Source organism: Coloeus monedula, assembly GCF_965178545.1.
Source record: "Coloeus monedula genome assembly, chromosome: 33".
NCBI lineage: Eukaryota > Metazoa > Chordata > Aves > Passeriformes > Corvidae > Coloeus > Coloeus monedula.
This window is the reverse complement of record NC_138813.1, coordinates 2,307,179-2,323,202: the sequence shown is the minus strand read 5'-3', so window position 1 is coordinate 2,323,202 and position 16,024 is coordinate 2,307,179. Positions and strand designations below refer to the sequence as shown.

The following is a 16,024-nucleotide window of genomic DNA, read 5'->3' as shown; positions in this document are numbered from 1 at the left end:
GAGGGAGGAGGCGGAAGGGGCGTGTCCGCGCGGCAATGGACGGGGAGGGCGCGTACGAGCCGGGCTTCGTGGGGATCCGGTTTTGCCAGGAATGGTGAGGGAAAACAGCGGGAAAAGCCGGGAATTTGGGTGGAAAACCAGCGGGGATGAGCCGGGAATGCACCTGGGGCACACGGGAGGGAGAGGGGGAGGCATGCGGGGTACAGCGGGGAATGGCGGGAATCGTGAGGGGAACGGCGCGAATTGTGAGGGGGAAAAGCGGGAACGGTGGGGGAAAAGCAGCGGGAATTGTGAGGGGAAAAACATCGGGAATGGTGAGGGGAAACAACGGGAATTGTGAGGGGAAACAGCGGGAATTGTGAGGGGGAAAAGCGGGAATTGTGAGGGGAAAAACATCGGGAATTGTGAGGGGAATCATCGGGAATGGTGAGGGGAAAAGCAGCGGGAATGGTGAGGGGAAACAGCGGGAATTGTGAGGGGGAAAAGCGGGAATTGTGAGGGGAAAAACATCGGGAGTGGTGAGGGGAAATCATCGGGAATTGTGAGGGGGAAAAGCGGGAATTGTGAGGGGAAATCATCGGGAATGGTGAGGGGAAATCATCGGGAATTGTGAGGGGGAAAAGCGGGAATTGTGAGGGGAAAAGCAGCGGGAATGGTGAGGGGAAACAGCGGGAATTGTGAGGGGGAAAAGCGGGAATTGTGAGGGGAAACATCGGGAATTGTGAGGGAAAAAATACTGGGAATTGTGTGGGGGAAACAGCGGGAATGGTGAGGGGAAAAATATTGGGAATGGTGAGGGAAAAGTATTAGGAATGGTGGGGAAAAAATATCGGGAATTGTGAGGAGAAAACATCGGGAATGGTGAGGGGAAAACACTGGGAATTGCGAGGGAGAAGCGTCGGGATTGGTGAGGGAAAAGATACTGGGAATTGTGAGGGGAAAAATACTGGGAATGGTGAGGGAAAAAACATCGGGAATGGTGAGGAAAAACCTGGGAATGGTGAGGGGAAAACATCGGGAATTATGAGGAAAAAAATGGGAATGGTGAGGGGAAAAAAAACTCGAATGGGGAGGGAAAAATATTGGGAATGGTGGGAGAAAAAACATCGGGAATTGTGAGGGAAAATCAGTGGGAATGGTGTGGGGGAAACACTGGGAATTGTGAGGGAAAAACAGCAGGAATGGTGAGGGGAAAACACTGGGAAGGGTGAGGGGGAAACATCGGGATTGGTGAGGGAAAAAATACTGGGAATGGTGAGGGAAAAATATCGGGAATGGTGAGGAAAAATATTGGGAATGGTGAGGGTAAAAATATCGGGAATTGTGAGGGGAAAAACTGGGAATGGTGAGGGGAAAAATATTGGGAATGGTGAGGGGAAAAACTGGGAATGGTGAGGGGAAAAATATCGGGAATGGTGAGGGGAAAAATATCGGGAATTGTGAGGGGAAAAACTGGGAATGGTGAGGGGAAAAATATTGGGAATGGTGGGAAAAAAACATGGGAAATTGTGAAGGAAAAATATTGGGAAGGGTGAGGGAAAAAACCGGGAATGGTGAGGAAAAAAATGGGAATGGTGAGGGGAAAAAAACCTGGACTGGTGAGGGAAAAATATTGGGAATGGTGGGGGAAAAAACATCGGGAATTGTGAGGGAAAAACTGGGAATGGTGTGGGGAAAACAGCGGGAATTGTGAGGGAAAAAATACTGGGAATGGTGAGGGAAAAACATTGGGAATTGTGAGGGGAAAACTGGGAATTGTGAGGGGAAAAAAACCTGGACTGGTGAGGGAAAAATATTGGGAATGGTGGGGGAAAAAACATCGGGAATTCTGAGGGGAAAAGTGGGAATTGTGATGAAAAAAATCTGGGAAATTGGGAAGGAAAAACATTGGGAATGGTGAGGGAAAAAAACTGGGAACGGTGAAGAAAAAATTAGGATTGGTGAGGGAAAAACTGGGAATGGTGGGGGAAAAAACTGGGAATGGTGGGGGAAAAAAACTGGGAATGGTGGGGGAAAAAAACTGGGAATGGTGGGGGGAAAAAACTGGGAATGGTGGGGGGAAAAAAACTGGGAATGGTGGGGGGAAAAAACTGGGAATGGTGAGGGAAAAAAACTGGGAATGGTGGGGGGAAAAACTGGGAATGGTGAGGGGAAAAATATTGGGAATGGTGGGAAAAAAACATGGGAAATTGTGAAGGAAAAATATTGGGAAGGGTGAGGGAAAAAACCGGGAATGGTGAGGAAAAAAATGGGAATGGTGAGGGGAAAAAAACCTGGACTGGTGAGGGAAAAATATTGGGAATGGTGGGGGAAAAAACATCGGGAATTGTGAGGGAAAAACTGGGAATGGTGTGGGGAAAACAGCGGGAATTGTGAGGGAAAAACAGCAGGAATGGTGAGGGGAAAACATTGGGAATTGTGAGGGGAAAACTGGGAATTGTGAGGGGAAAAAAACCTGGACTGGTGAGGGAAAAATATTGGGAATGGTGGGGGAAAAAACATCGGGAATTCTGAGGGGAAAAGTGGGAATTGTGATGAAAAAAATCTGGGAAATTGGGAAGGAAAAACATTGGGAATGGTGAGGGAAAAAAACTGGGAACGGTGAAGAAAAAATTAGGATTGGTGAGGGAAAAACTGGGAATGGTGGGGGAAAAAACTGGGAATGGTGGGGGAAAAAAACTGGGAATGGTGGGGGAAAAAAACTGGGAATGGTGGGGGAAAAAAACTGGGAATGGTGAGGGAAAAACTGGGAATGGTGAGGGGAAAAAACTGGGAATGGTGAGGGAAAAAACTGGGAATGGTGGGGGGAAAAAACTGGGAATGGTGGAGGAAAAAACTGGGAATGGTGAGGGAAAAAAACTGGGAATGGTGGGGGAAAAAAACTGGGAATGGTGAGGGAAAAAAACTGGGAATGGTGAGGGAAAAAAACTGGGAATGGTGGGGGGAAAAAACTGGGAATGGTGGGGGAAAAAAACTGGGAATGGTGAGGGAAAAAAACTGGGAATGGTGGGGGAAAAAACTGGGAATGGTGGGGGAAAAACTGGGAATGGTGAGGGAAAAAAACTGGGAATGGTGGGGGGAAAAACTGGGAATGGTGAGGGAAAAAACTGGGAATGGTGGGGGAAAAAAACTGGGAATGGTGGGGGGAAAAAACTGGGAATGGTGGGGGGAAAAAACTGGGAATGGTGAGGGAAAAAAACTGGGAATGGTGAGGGGAATAAACTGGGAATGGTGAGGGAAAAAAACTGGGAATGGTGGGGGGAAAAAACTGGGAATGGTGGGGGAAAAACTGGGAATGGTGGGGGAAAAAACTGGGAATGGTGGGGGGAAAAAACTGGGAATGGTGAGGGAAAAAGCATCAGGAAAATCAAGGGGAAGAGGCGGGAATTGCCGCCCGGAGCCTCCCAGTAACTCCCAGTATCCCCAGTAACAACATGCTGTACCCCAAGGAGGACAAGGAGAACCGGATCCTGCTCTACGCCGTGAGTGCCTCCAAACTGGGACCAGTTTGGGACTGGGAGCCGCTTCCTGACTCCTCCCAGTTTGGTCCCACCCCCTTCCCAGTTTGGGACTGGGATCCCTTCCCAGTTTGGCGCTGGGAGCGGTCCAAACACCCTCCCAGTTTGGTGCCAGTTCCCTCCCAGTTTGGTCCCAGTTCCCTCCCAGTTTGGTGCCAGTCCCTCCCAGTTTGGTGCCAGTCCCTCCCAGTTTGGTGCCAGTTCCAGTTTGGTGCCAGTTCCCTCCCAGTTTGGTGCCAGCCCCTCCCAGTTTGTCCCAGTTCCTCCCAGTTTGTCCCAGTCCCCTCCCAGTCCCTCCCAATCCCCTTCCAGCCCCTCCCAGTTCCTCCCAGTCCATCCCAGTTTGTCCCAGTCCCTCCCAATCCCTTCCCAGCCCTCCCAGTTCCTCCCAGTCCCCTCCCAATCCCCTCCCAGTCCCTCCCAGTTTGTTCCAATCCCCTCCCAGTCCATCCCAGTTTCTTCCAGCCCCCTCCCAGTTTGTCCCAGTCCCTCCCAGTTTGTCCCAGTCCCTCCCAGTGCCCTCCCAGTGCTTCCCAGTGAATCCCAGTCTGTCCCAGTGCAGGAACTGCGATTACCCCAGTCCCTCCCAGTCCCTCCCAGTGTCCTCCCAGTCCCTTCCAATTCATCCCAGTCCCCTCCCAGTGCCCTCCCAGTGCCTCCCAGTGTCCTCCCAGTCCCTCCCAGTGACTCGCAATAATTTCCAGTGCCCTCCCAATGCCCTCCCAGTTTGTCCTAGTGCCCTCCCAGTGCCTCCCAGTGCCTCCCAGTGTCCTCCCAGTCCCTCCCAGTGACTCCCAATCATTTCCAGTGCTTCCCAGTGCCCTCCCAGTGCCCTCCCAGTGCCTCCCAGTGCCCTCCCAGTTCGTCCCAGTGCCTCCCAGTCCCTCCCAGTGACTCCCAGTGACTCCCAGTGACTCCCAGTGACTCCCAGTGACTCCCAGTGCCCTCCCAGTGCCTCCCAGTGCCTCCCAGTGCCTCCCAGTGACTCCCAGTGCCCTCCCAGTGCCTCCCAGTGCCCTCCCAGTCCCTCCCAGTGCCCCCAGTGCCCTCCCAGTGCCCTCCCAGTGCCTCCCAGTGCCTCCCAGTCCCTCCCAGTGCCTCCCAGTGCCTCCCAGTGCCCTCCCAGTTTGTCCCAGTCCCTCCCAGTGCCTCCCAGTCCCTCCCAGTACCCTCCCAGTACCCTCCCAGTCCCTCCCAGTGCCCCCAGTGCCTTCCAGTGCCTCCCAGTCCCTCCCAGTGCCCCCAGTGCCTCCCAGTGACTCCCAGTGCCCTCCCAGTCCCTCCCAGTGCCCCCAGTGCCTCCCAGTGCCCCCAGTGCCCTCCCAGTGCCCTCCCAGTGCCTCCCAGTGCCCTCCCAGTTCGTCCCAGTGCCTCCCAGTCCCTCCCAGTGCCTCTCAGTGCCCTTCCAGTTTGTCCCAGTCCCTCCCAGTGCCCTCCCAGTGCCTCCCAGTCCCTCCCAGTGCCTCCCAGTCCCTCCCAGTACCCTCCCAGTACCCTCCCAGTCCCTCCCAGTGCCCCCAGTGCCTTCCAGTGCCTCCCAGTCCCTCCCAGTGCCCCCAGTGCCTCCCAGTGACTCCCAGTGACTCCCAGTGCCCTCCCAGTGCCTCCCAGTGCCCTCCCAGTTCGTCCCAGTGCCTCCCAGTCCCTCCCAGTGCCTCTCAGTGCCCTCCCAGTTTGTCCCAGTCCCTCCCAGTCCCTCCCAGTGCCCTCCCAGTGACTCCCAGTGACTCCCAGTGACTCCCAGTGCCCTCCCAGTGCCCTCCCAGTGCCTCCCAGTGCCTCCCAGTGCCCTCCCAGTGCCTCCCAGTGCCTCCCAGTACCCTCCCAGTGACTCCCAGTGCCCTCCCAGTGCCTCCCAGTGCCCTCCCAGTTCGTCCCAGTGCCTCCCAGTCCCTCCCAGTGCCTCTCAGTGCCCTCCCAGTTTGTCCCAGTCCCTCCCAGTGCCTCTCAGTGCCCTCCCAGTCCCTCCCAGTTTGTCCCAGTTTGTCCCAGTTTGTCCCAGTCCCTCTCAGTGCCCTCCCAGTCCCTCCCAGTGCCCTCCCAGTGCCTCCCAGTGCCCTCGCAGTTCGTCCCAGTCCCTCGCAGTTCGTCCCAGTCCCTCCCAGTCCCTCCCAGTGACTCCCAGTCCGTCCCAGTGCAGGAACTGCGATTACCAGCAGGAGGCCGACAACAGCTGCATTTACGTCAACAAAATCACCCACGAGGTCGAGTGAGTGCGGAGCGGCCCCAAAACGCCCCAAAACTGCCCCAAAACTGCCCAAAACGGCCCAAAACAGCCTCTCAATGGCCCAAAACAGCACCAAAACAGCCCCAAAATGACCCCAGAACTCCCCTAAATGGCCCAAAACGGCCCCAAATGGCCCAAAACGGCCCCAAATGGCCCCAAAAAGGTCCAAATGGCCCAAAACGACCCCAAAATAGTCCAAAACAGCCCCAAAATGCCCCAAAACAGCCCCAAAACAGCCCCAAAACGGCCCCAAAACAGCCCCAAAATGGCCCCAAAACAGCCCCAAAATGGCCCCAAAACAGCCCCAAAACGGCCCCAAAATGGCCCCAAAACAGCCCCAAAACAGCCCCAAAACGACCCAAAACAGCCCCAAAATGGCCCCAAAACAGCCCCAAAACGGCCCCAAAATGGCCCCAAAACAGCCCCAAAATGGCCCCAAAACAGCCCCAAAACAGCCCCAAAATGGCCCCAAAACAGCCCCAAAATGGCCCCAAAACAGCCCCAAAATGGCCCAAAATGCCCCCAAAACAGCCCCAAAATGGCCCCAAAACAGCCCCAAAACAGCCTCAAAATGGCCCAAAACAGCCTCAAAATGGCCCCAAATGGCCCAAAACAGCCCCAAAATGGCCCCAAATTACCTCAAAATGCCCCAAAACAGCCCCAAAATGGCCCAAAACAGCCTCAGAATGGCCCAAAACAGCCCCAAAATGGCCTCAAAATGGCCCCAAATGGCTGCAAAACGGCCCCAAAATGGCCCAAAACAGCCCCAAAATGCCCCCAAATGGCCCAAAACAGCCTCAAAACGGCCCCAAAATGACCTCAAAATGCCCCAAAACAGCCCCAAAATGCCCCAAACCAGCCTCAAAATGGCCCCAAATGGCTGCAAAATGGCCCCAAAAGGGCCCTAAAACGACCCCAAAATGCCCCCAAATGGCCCCAAAATGGCCCAAAAGGGTCCAAAACAGCCCCAAAATGGCCCCAAAATGGCCCAAACCAGCCCCAAAATGGCCCCAAAAGAGCCCTAAATGGCCCAAAACTGCTCCAAAATGGCCCTAAAATGGTTCCAAATGGCCCCAAAACTTCCCAAAATGGCCCAAAACGGCCCTAAAAAGGCTCAAAACTGCCCCAAAAGGGCCCAAAATGGCCCCAAATACTCCCAAAATTGGCTTAAAATGGCCCAAAGTATTCCCAAAATATCCCAAAATATTCCCGAAGATCTTGAAATATCCCAAAATATCCCAAAATATTCCCAAAATATTCCCAAATTATCCCAAAATATCTTTGGGAAGCCCCTTGGGACCCCCCCCAGAAATTGGGGAATTTTTGGGGAATTTTGGGGGAATTTTTGGGGGAATTTTGGGGGAATTTTGGGAGTTTTTGGGAGGATTTTGGGGGGAATTTGAGCAGAATTTTGGGGGGAATTTGGGGGATTTTTGGGAGAATTTTAGGGAATTTTGGGGCGGTTTGGGGATGATTTTAAGGGGAATTTTACGGAATTTTATGGAATTTTGGGGGAATTCCAGGGGATTTTTGGGGGGAATTTTGGGGAGAATTTTGGCAGAATTTGGGGAGAATTTTCAAGGAAATTTTGGGAGAATTTGAGTGGAATTTTGGGGGGATTTGGGGAATTTTCAAGGGATTTTGGGGAGAATTTGAGGGAATTTTCAGGGGAATTTTGGGAGAAATTTGGGGCAATTTTAGGGAATTTTGGGACGGTTTGGGGGGAATTTTAAGGGGAATTTTAAGGAATTTTGGGGGGATTTTGGGGAGGATTTGGGGGAATTCCGGGGGATTTTTGGGGGGAATTTTCAGGGGAATTTTGGGAGAATTTGGGGGGATTTTGGGGAAATTTGGGGGGAATTTTAGGGAATTTTGAGGGGATTCTGGGGAGAACTTTGGGGGAATTTGGGGGGAATTTTCAGGGGAATTTTCTGAAGAATTTTAGGGAATTTTTGGGGAGAATTTGGGGGGATTTGAGTGGAATTTTGGGGGGGATTTTCAGGGCAATTTTGGGGGATTTTAGGGGGAATTTTCAGGGGAATTTTGGGAGAACTTGGGGGGGAATTTTGGGGGGATTGGGAGGGAATTTGGGGGAATTTTAGGGAATTTTGGGAGGGTTTGGGGGGAATTTTAAGGCGAATTTTAGGGAATTTTGAGGGGATTTTGGGGGACTTTGGGGGGAAATTTCAGGGGAATTTTCTGAGGAATTTTAGGGAATTTTGGGGGAAATTGGGGAGAATTTTCAGGGGAATTTGGGGGGAATTTTCTGAATAATTTTAGGGAATTTTGGGGCAATCTCTGGGGGGATTTTGGGAGAATTTGGGGGGATTTTGGGAGAATTTGGGGGGATTTCCAGGGGGATTTTGGGGAATTGGGGGGGAAAATTCGGGAAAACCTGGGGGGGGAATTTTGGGGGGAATTTGGGAGAATTTGGGGGGATTCTGGGGGAATTTGGGGGGGATTTTCAGGGGACTTTTCTGAAGAATTTTAGGGAGTTTTGGGGGGATTTTGGGGGAATTTTAAAGGGAATTTGGGGGGAATTTTAAAGGGAATTTGAGGGGATTTTGGGGGGAATTTTCAGGGGACTTTTCTGAAGAATTTTAGGGAGTTTTGGGGGGATTTTGGGGAGATTTTAGGGAATTTTGGGGGCATTCTGGGGGGGTTCTCCAGCGTCTCACCTCAGCGGGAATTCACCTGGATTCTTCGGCAATCCCAGCTGGATTTTCCCAGGAATTCCGGCCCATTCCCGGTTTTTCCCGGCAGCTGCCCCAGAGCAGGATCAGGAGCATCCAGGGAGAGCAATTTGGGGCAGCTTTGGGTGCAATTTTGGGGGGATTTTCTGCGATTTCGTCGACGAGGGGGTTTTTGGGGGGGAATTCCGGGTGGATTTCCCGGGAATTCCGGCCCATTCCCGGCTTTTCCCGGCAGTGAGCTGACCCAGATCATCGCCGACGTGTCCCAGGACCCGACCCTGCCCCGCACCGAGGACCACCCGTGCCAGAAGTGAGACCCCTCCCCAAATTACCCCCCTGGGGACCCCCCGGGGACCCCCAGGGACCTTTGGGGACCCCTTGGGGACCCCTTGGGGACACCTTGGGGACATTGGGACCCCCCAGGGACCTTTGGGGACCCCTTGGGGACCCCTTGGGGACACCTTGGGGGCACCTTGGGGACATTGGGACCCCCCAGGGACCCCTGGGGACACCTTGGGGACACCTTGGGGACATTGGGACCCCCCAGGAACCTTTGGGGACCCCTTGGGGACACCTTGGGGACATTGGGACCCCCCAGGAACCTTTGGGGACCCCTTGGGGACACCTTGGGGACATTGGGACCCCCCAGGGACCTTTGGGGACCCCTTGGGGACACCTTGGGGACATTGGGACCCCCCAGGGACCTTTGGGGACACTTTGGGGACATCAGAGACCCCTTTTGGGGACCCTTGGGGCCACCTTGGGGACCTTTGGGACCCCCTTGGGGACACCTTGGGGACATTGGGACCCCTGGGGACACCTTGGGGACACCTTGGGGACACTTTGGGGGCACCTTGGGGACATTGGGACCCTCCAGGGACCTTTGGGGACACTTTGGGGACATCAGAGACCCCTTTTGGGGCCACCTTGGGGCCACCTTGGGGACCTTTGGGACCCCCTTGGGGACACCTTGGGGACACCTTGAGGACATTGGGACCCCCCAGGGACCTTTGGGGACCCCTTGGGGACACCTTGGGGACATTGGGACCCCCCAGGGACCCCTGGGGACACCTTGGGGGCACCTTGGGGACACCTTGGGGACATTGGGACCCCCAGGGACCTTTGGGGACACTTTGGGGACATCAGAGACCCCTTTGGGGACCTTTGGGGAGACCTTGGAGACATCAGAGACCTCTTTGGGGACACCCTGGGGACACTTCGAGGACATCAGAGACCCCTTTTGGGGACCCTTGGGGACACTTTGGGGACATTGGGACCCCCCCTTGGGGACATGGGAACCCCCCCAAGGACCCTTGGGGACACCTTGGGGACATTGGGACCCCCCAGGGACCTTTGGGGACATCAGAGACCCCTTTGGGGACCCTTGGGGCCACCTTGGGGACCTTTGGGACCCCCTTGGGGACACCTTGGGGACATTGGGACCCCCCAGGGACCCCTGGGGACACCTTGGGGGCACCTTGGGGACATCAGAGACCCCTTTGGGGACCCTTGGGGCCACCTTGGGGACATCAGAGACCCCTTTGGGGACACCTTGGGGCCACCTTGGGGACATTTGAGCCCCCCCAGGGACCCTTGGGGACATTGGGACCCCTTTGGGGACCTTGTCCCCCCCCCGTTGGGCCCCTGGGGACGCTGTGGTGTCGCCGTGCCCAGGTGTGGCCACAAGGAGGCCGTGTTCTTCCAGTCACACAGCGCCCGCGCCGAGGTGAGACCCCGACCCAAAAACCCCCCACAACCCCTGAGACCCCTCCCCAAACCCCCCCCAAAATCCCTGAGATCCCTCCCCAAAACCCCTGAGACCCCTCCCCAAAACCCCCCCAAAACCCCTGAGACCCCTCCCCAAAACCCCCCCAAAATCCCTGAGACCCCTCCCCAAAAATCCCCCCAAAACCCCTGAGACCCCTCCCCAAACCCCCCCCAAAATCCCTGAGACCCCTCCCCAAAAACCCCCCCAAAATCCCTGAGACCCCTCCCCAAAAACCCCCCCAAAATCCCTGAGACCCCTCCCCAAAAACCCCCCCAAAATCCCTGAGACTCCTCCCCAAAACCCCCCAAAATCCCTGAGACCCCTCCCCAAAACCCCTGAGACCCCTCCCCAAAAATCCCCCCAAAACCCCTGAGACCCCTCCCCAAAACCCCTGAGACCCCTCCCCAAACCCCCCCCAAAATCCCTGAGATCCCTCCCCAAAACCCCTGAGACCCCTCCCCAAAAACCCCCCCAAAACCCCTGAGACCCCTCCCCAAAAACCCCCCCAAAATCCTTGAGACCCCTCCCCAAAAACCATCCCAAAATCTCTGAGACCCCTCCCCAAAACCCCCCCAAAATCCCTGAGACCCCTCCCCAAAATCCCTGAGACTCCTCCCCAAAAACCCCCAAAACCCCTGAGACCCCTCCCCAAAAAACCCCCCCAAAATCCCTGAGACCCCTCCCCAAAACCCCCCCAAAACCCCTGAGACCCCTCCCCAAAACCCTTGAGACCCCTCCCCAAAACCCCCCCAAAATCCCTGAGACCCCTCCCCAAAACCCCCCCAAAATCCCTGAGACCCCTCCCCAAAAACCATCCCAAAATCTCTGAGACCCCTCCCCAAAACCCCCCCAAAATCCCTGAGACCCCTCCCCAAAATCCCTGAGACTCCTCCCCAAAAACCCCCAAAATCCCTGAGACCCCTCCCCAAAACCCCTGAGACCCCTCCCCAAAACCCCCCCAAAACCCCTGAGACCCCTCCCCAAAACCCCCCAAAACCCCTGAGACCCCTCCCCAAAACCCCCCCAAAACCCCTGAGACCCCTCCCCAAAAACCATCCCAAAACCCCTGAGACTCCTCCCCAAAACCCCCCAAAATCCCTGAGACCCCTCCCCAAAACCCCTGAGACCCCTCCCCAAAACCCCCCCAAAATCCCTGAGACCCCTCCCCAAAAACCCCCCAAAAATCCCTGAGACCCCTCCCCAAAAACCATCCCAAAATCCCTGAGACCCCTCCCCAAAAACCCCCCCAAAACCCCTGAGACCCCTCCCCAAACCCCCCCCAAAATCCCTGAGACCCCTCCCCAAAACCCCCCCAAAACCCCTGAGACCCCTCCCCAAAAAACCCCAAAACCCCCTGGGACCCCCCCAAAAAACCCCAAAAATCCCCCAAAAACCCCCTGGGACCCCCGCAAAAAACCCCAAAAATCCCCCAAAAACCCCCTGGGACCCCCCAAAAAACCCCAAAAATCCCCCTAAAAACCCCAAAATCCCCCCAAAAATCCCCAAACTGCCCCCAAACCCCCCTGGGACCCCCCAAAAAACCCCAAAACCCCCTGGCACCCCCCCAAAAAACCCCAAAAATCCCCCAAAAACCCCCTGGGACCCCCCAAAAAACCCCAAAAATCCCCCTAAAAACCCCAAAATCCCCCCAAAAATCCCCAAACTGCCCCCAAACCCCCCTGGGACCCCCCAAAAAACCCCAAAACCCCCTGGCACCCCCCCAAAAAACCCCAAAAATCCCCCAAAAACCCCCTGGGACCCCCCAAAAAAAACCAAAAATCCCCCTAAAAACCCCAAAATCCCCCCAAAAATCCCCAAACTGCCCCCAAACCCCCCTGGGATCCCCCAAAAAACCCCAAAACCCCCTGGGACCCCCCCAAAAAACCCCAAAAATCCCCCAAAAACCCCCTGGGACCCCCCAAAAAACCCCAAAAATCCCCCTAAAAACCCCAAAATCCCCCCAAAAATCCCCAAACTGCCCCCAAACCCCCCTGGCACCCCCCAAAAAAACCCAAAAAATCCCCCAAAAACCCCCTGGGACCCCCCAAAAAACCCCAAAAATCCCCCAAAAAACCCCAAAATCCCCCCAAAAATCCCCAAACTGCCCCCAAACCCCCCTGGGACCCCCCCAAAAAACCCCAAAACCCCCTGGGACCCCCCCAAAAAACCCCAAAAATCCCCCAAAAACCCCCTGGGACCCCCCAAAAAACCCCAAAAATCCCCCTAAAAACCCCAAAATCCCCCCAAAAATCCCCAAACTGCCCCAAAACCCCCCTGGGACCCCCCCAAAAAACCCCGAAAATCCCCCAAAAACCCCCTGGGACCCCCCAAAAAACCCCAAAAATCCCCCTAAAAACCCCAAAATCCCCCCAAAAATCCCCAAACTGCCCCCAAACCCCCCTGGGATCCCCCAAAAAACCCCAAAACCCCCTGGCACCCCCCCAAAAAACCCCAAAAATCCCCCAAAAACCCCCTGGGACCCCCCAAAAAACCCCAAAAATCCCCCTAAAAACCCCAAAATCCCCCCAAAAATCCCCAAACTGCCCCCAAACCCCCCTGGGACCCCCCCAAAAAACCCCAAAAATCCCCCAAAAACCCCCTGGGACCCCCCAAAAAACCCCAAAAATCCCCCTAAAAACCCCAAAATCCCCCCAAAAATCCCCAAACTGCCCCAAAACCCCCCTGGCACCCCCCAAAAAAACCCAAAAAATCCCCCAAAAACCCCCTGGGACCCCCCAAGAAACCCCAAAAATCCCCCTAAAAACCCCAAAATCCCCCCAAAAATCCCCAAACTGCCCCCAAACCCCCCTGGGACCCCCCAAAAAACCCCAAAAATCCCCCTAAAAACCCCAAAATCCCCCCAAAAATCCCCAAACTGCCCCAAAACCCCCCTGGCACCCCCCAAAAAACCCCAAAACCCCCTGGGACCCCCCAAGAAACCCCAAAAATCCCCCTAAAAACCCCAAAATCCCCCCAAAAATCCCCAAACTGCCCCCAAACCCCCCTGGGATCCCCCAAAAAACCCCAAAACCCCCTGGCACCCCCCCAAAAAACCCCAAAAATCCCCCAAAAACCCCCTGGGACCCCCCAAAAAACCCCAAAAATCCCCCTAAAAACCCCAAAATCCCCCCAAAAATCCCCAAACTGCCCCCAAACCCCCCTGGCACCCCCCAAAAAAACCCAAAAAATCCCCCAAAAACCCCCTGGGACCCCCCCAAAAACCCCAAAAATCCCCCAAAAACCCCCTGGGACCCCCCGAGAAACCCCAAAAATCCCCCTAAAAACCCCAAAATCCCCCCAAAAATCCCCAAACTGCCCCCAAACCCCCCTGGGATCCCCCCAAAAAACCCCAAAACCCCCTGGGACCCCCCCAAAAACCCCAAAAATCCCCCAAAAACCCCCTGGGACCCCCCAAAAAACCCCAAAAATCCCCCTAAAAACCCCAAAATCCCCCCAAAAATCCCCAAACTGCCCAAAAACCCCCCTGGGACCCCCCCAAAAAACCCCAAAACCCCCTGGCACCCCCCCAAAAAACCCCAAAAATCCCCCAAAAACCCCCTGGGACCCCCCAAAAAACCCCAAAATCCCCCCAAAAACCCCAAAATCCCCCCAAAAATCCCCAAACTGCCCCCAAACCCCCCTGGGACCCCCCCAAAAAACCCCAAAACCCCCTGGCACCCCCCCAAAAACCCCAAAAATCCCCCAAAAACCCCCTTTGACCCCCCAAAAAACCCCAAAAATCCCCCTAAAAACCCCAAAATCCCCCCAAAAATCCCCAAACTGCCCCAAAACCCCCTGGCACCCCCCAAAAATCCCCCAAAAACCCCCTGGGACCCCCCAAAAAACCCCAAAATCCCCCCAAAAACCCCAAAATCCCCCCAAAAATCCCCAAACTGCCCCAAAACCCCCCTGGGACCCCCCCAAAACCCCCTGGCACCCCCCCAAAAAACCCCAAAAATCCCCCAAAAACCCCCTGGGACCCCCCAAAAAACCCCAAAATCCCCCCAAAAACCCCAAAATCCCCCCAAAAATCCCCAAACTGCCCCCAAACCCCCCTGGGACCCCCCCAAAAAACCCCAAAACCCCCTGGCACCCCCCCAAAAACCCCAAAAATCCCCCAAAAACCCCCTTTGACCCCCCAAAAAACCCCAAAAATCCCCCTAAAAACCCCAAAATCCCCCCAAAAATCCCCAAACTGCCCCAAAACCCCCTGGCACCCCCCAAAAATCCCCCAAAAACCCCCTGGGACCCCCCAAAAAACCCCAAAATCCCCCCAAAAACCCCAAAATCCCCCCAAAAATCCCCAAACTGCCCCAAAACCCCCCTGGGACCCCCCCAAAAAACCCCAAAACCCCCTGGCACCCCCCCAAAAAACCCCAAAAATCCCCCAAAAACCCCCTGGGACCCCCCAAAAAACCCCAAAAATCCCCCTAAAAACCCCAAAATCCCCCCAAAAATCCCCAAACTGCCCCCAAACCCCCCTGGGATCCCCCCAAAAAACCCCAAAACCCCCTGGGACCCCCCCAAAAAACCCCAAAAATCCCCCAAAAACCCCCTGGGACCCCCCAAAAAAAACCAAAAATCCCCCTAAAAACCCCAAAATCCCCCCAAAAATCCCCAAACTGCCCCCAAACCCCCCTGGGATCCCCCAAAAAACCCCAAAACCCCCTGGGACCCCCCCAAAAAACCCCAAAAATCCCCCAAAAACCCCCTGGGACCCCCCAAAAAACCCCAAAAATCCCCCTAAAAACCCCAAAATCCCCCCAAAAATCCCCAAACTGCCCCCAAACCCCCCTGGCACCCCCCCAAAAAACCCCAAAAATCCCCCAAAAACCCCCTGGGACCCCCCAAAAAACCCCAAAATCCCCCCAAAAACCCCAAAATCCCCCCAAAAATCCCCAAACTGCCCCAAAACCCCCCTGGGACCCCCCCAAAAAACCCCAAAACCCCCTGGCACCCCCCCAAAAACCCCAAAAATCCCCCAAAAACCCCCTGGGACCCCCCAAAAAACCCCAAAAATCCCCCTAAAAACCCCAAAATCCCCCCAAAAATCCCCAAACTGCCCCCAAACCCCCCTGGGACCCCCCCAAAAAACCCCGAAAATCCCCCAAAAACCCCCTGGGACCCCCCAAGAAACCCCAAAAATCCCCCTAAAAACCCCAAAATCCCCCCGAAAATCCCCAAACTGCCCCCAAACCCCCCTGGGACCCCCCCAAAAAACCCCAAAAACCCCTGGCACCCCCCCAAAAAACCTCAAAAATCCCCCAAAAACCCCCTGGGACCCCCCAAAAAACCCCAAAATCCCCCCAAAAACCCCTTGGGAATCCCCTCCAAAAGCTCCCTGGGAGCCCCTCCCTGGGCACCGGGGACCCCTCCCCGAATTCCCCGCGGGAATTTCCCGGGAATTTCCCGGGAATCGCCCCCGAACGCCGGCCCCGCAGGACGCCATGAGGCTGTACTACGTGTGCACAGCGCCCCACTGCGGCCACCGCTGGACTGAGTGAGCCCCGAAAAGGAGCCCGGAGTGACCCCGGAGTGACCCCGGAGTGACCCCAGAGTGACCCCGGAGTGACCCCAGAGTGACCCCAGAGTGACCCCGGAGTGACCCCAAAAAGGACCCCGGAGTGACCCCAGAGTGACCCCGGAGTGATCCCAGAGTGACCCCGAAAAGGAGCCCGGAGTGACCCCGGAGTGACCCCAGAGTGACCCCGGAGTGACCCCAGAGTGACCCCGAAAAGGAGCCCGGAGTGACCCCAGAGTGACCCCAGAGTGATCCCAGAGGGACCCCAGAGTGACCCCGAAAAGGACCCCGGAGTGA

At 55.7% G+C, this 16,024-nt stretch overlaps 1 protein-coding gene across 2 annotated transcripts; it reads left to right on the top strand.

Annotated features, from left to right (window-relative positions):
• The first annotated feature begins 24 nt into the window (after positions 1 to 24).
• Positions 25 to 15,889, top strand: POLR2I (RNA polymerase II subunit I). Of its 2 annotated transcripts, none has more exons than XM_082299569.1 (6): positions 25 to 94; positions 3,428 to 3,482; positions 5,654 to 5,727; positions 8,674 to 8,748; positions 10,113 to 10,164; positions 15,679 to 15,889. In XM_082299569.1, the coding sequence occupies exons 1-6, from the start codon at positions 36 to 38 to the stop codon at positions 15,754 to 15,756; spliced, it is 393 nt and encodes a 130-aa protein (XP_082155695.1). In that variant the 5' UTR covers positions 25 to 35; the 3' UTR covers positions 15,757 to 15,889. The 2 variants fall into 2 exon arrangements, with proteins under 2 accessions (XP_082155695.1, XP_082155696.1); XM_082299570.1 differs by having other exon boundaries at positions 15,648 to 15,843.
• The last annotated feature ends 135 nt before the right edge of the window (positions 15,890 to 16,024 follow it).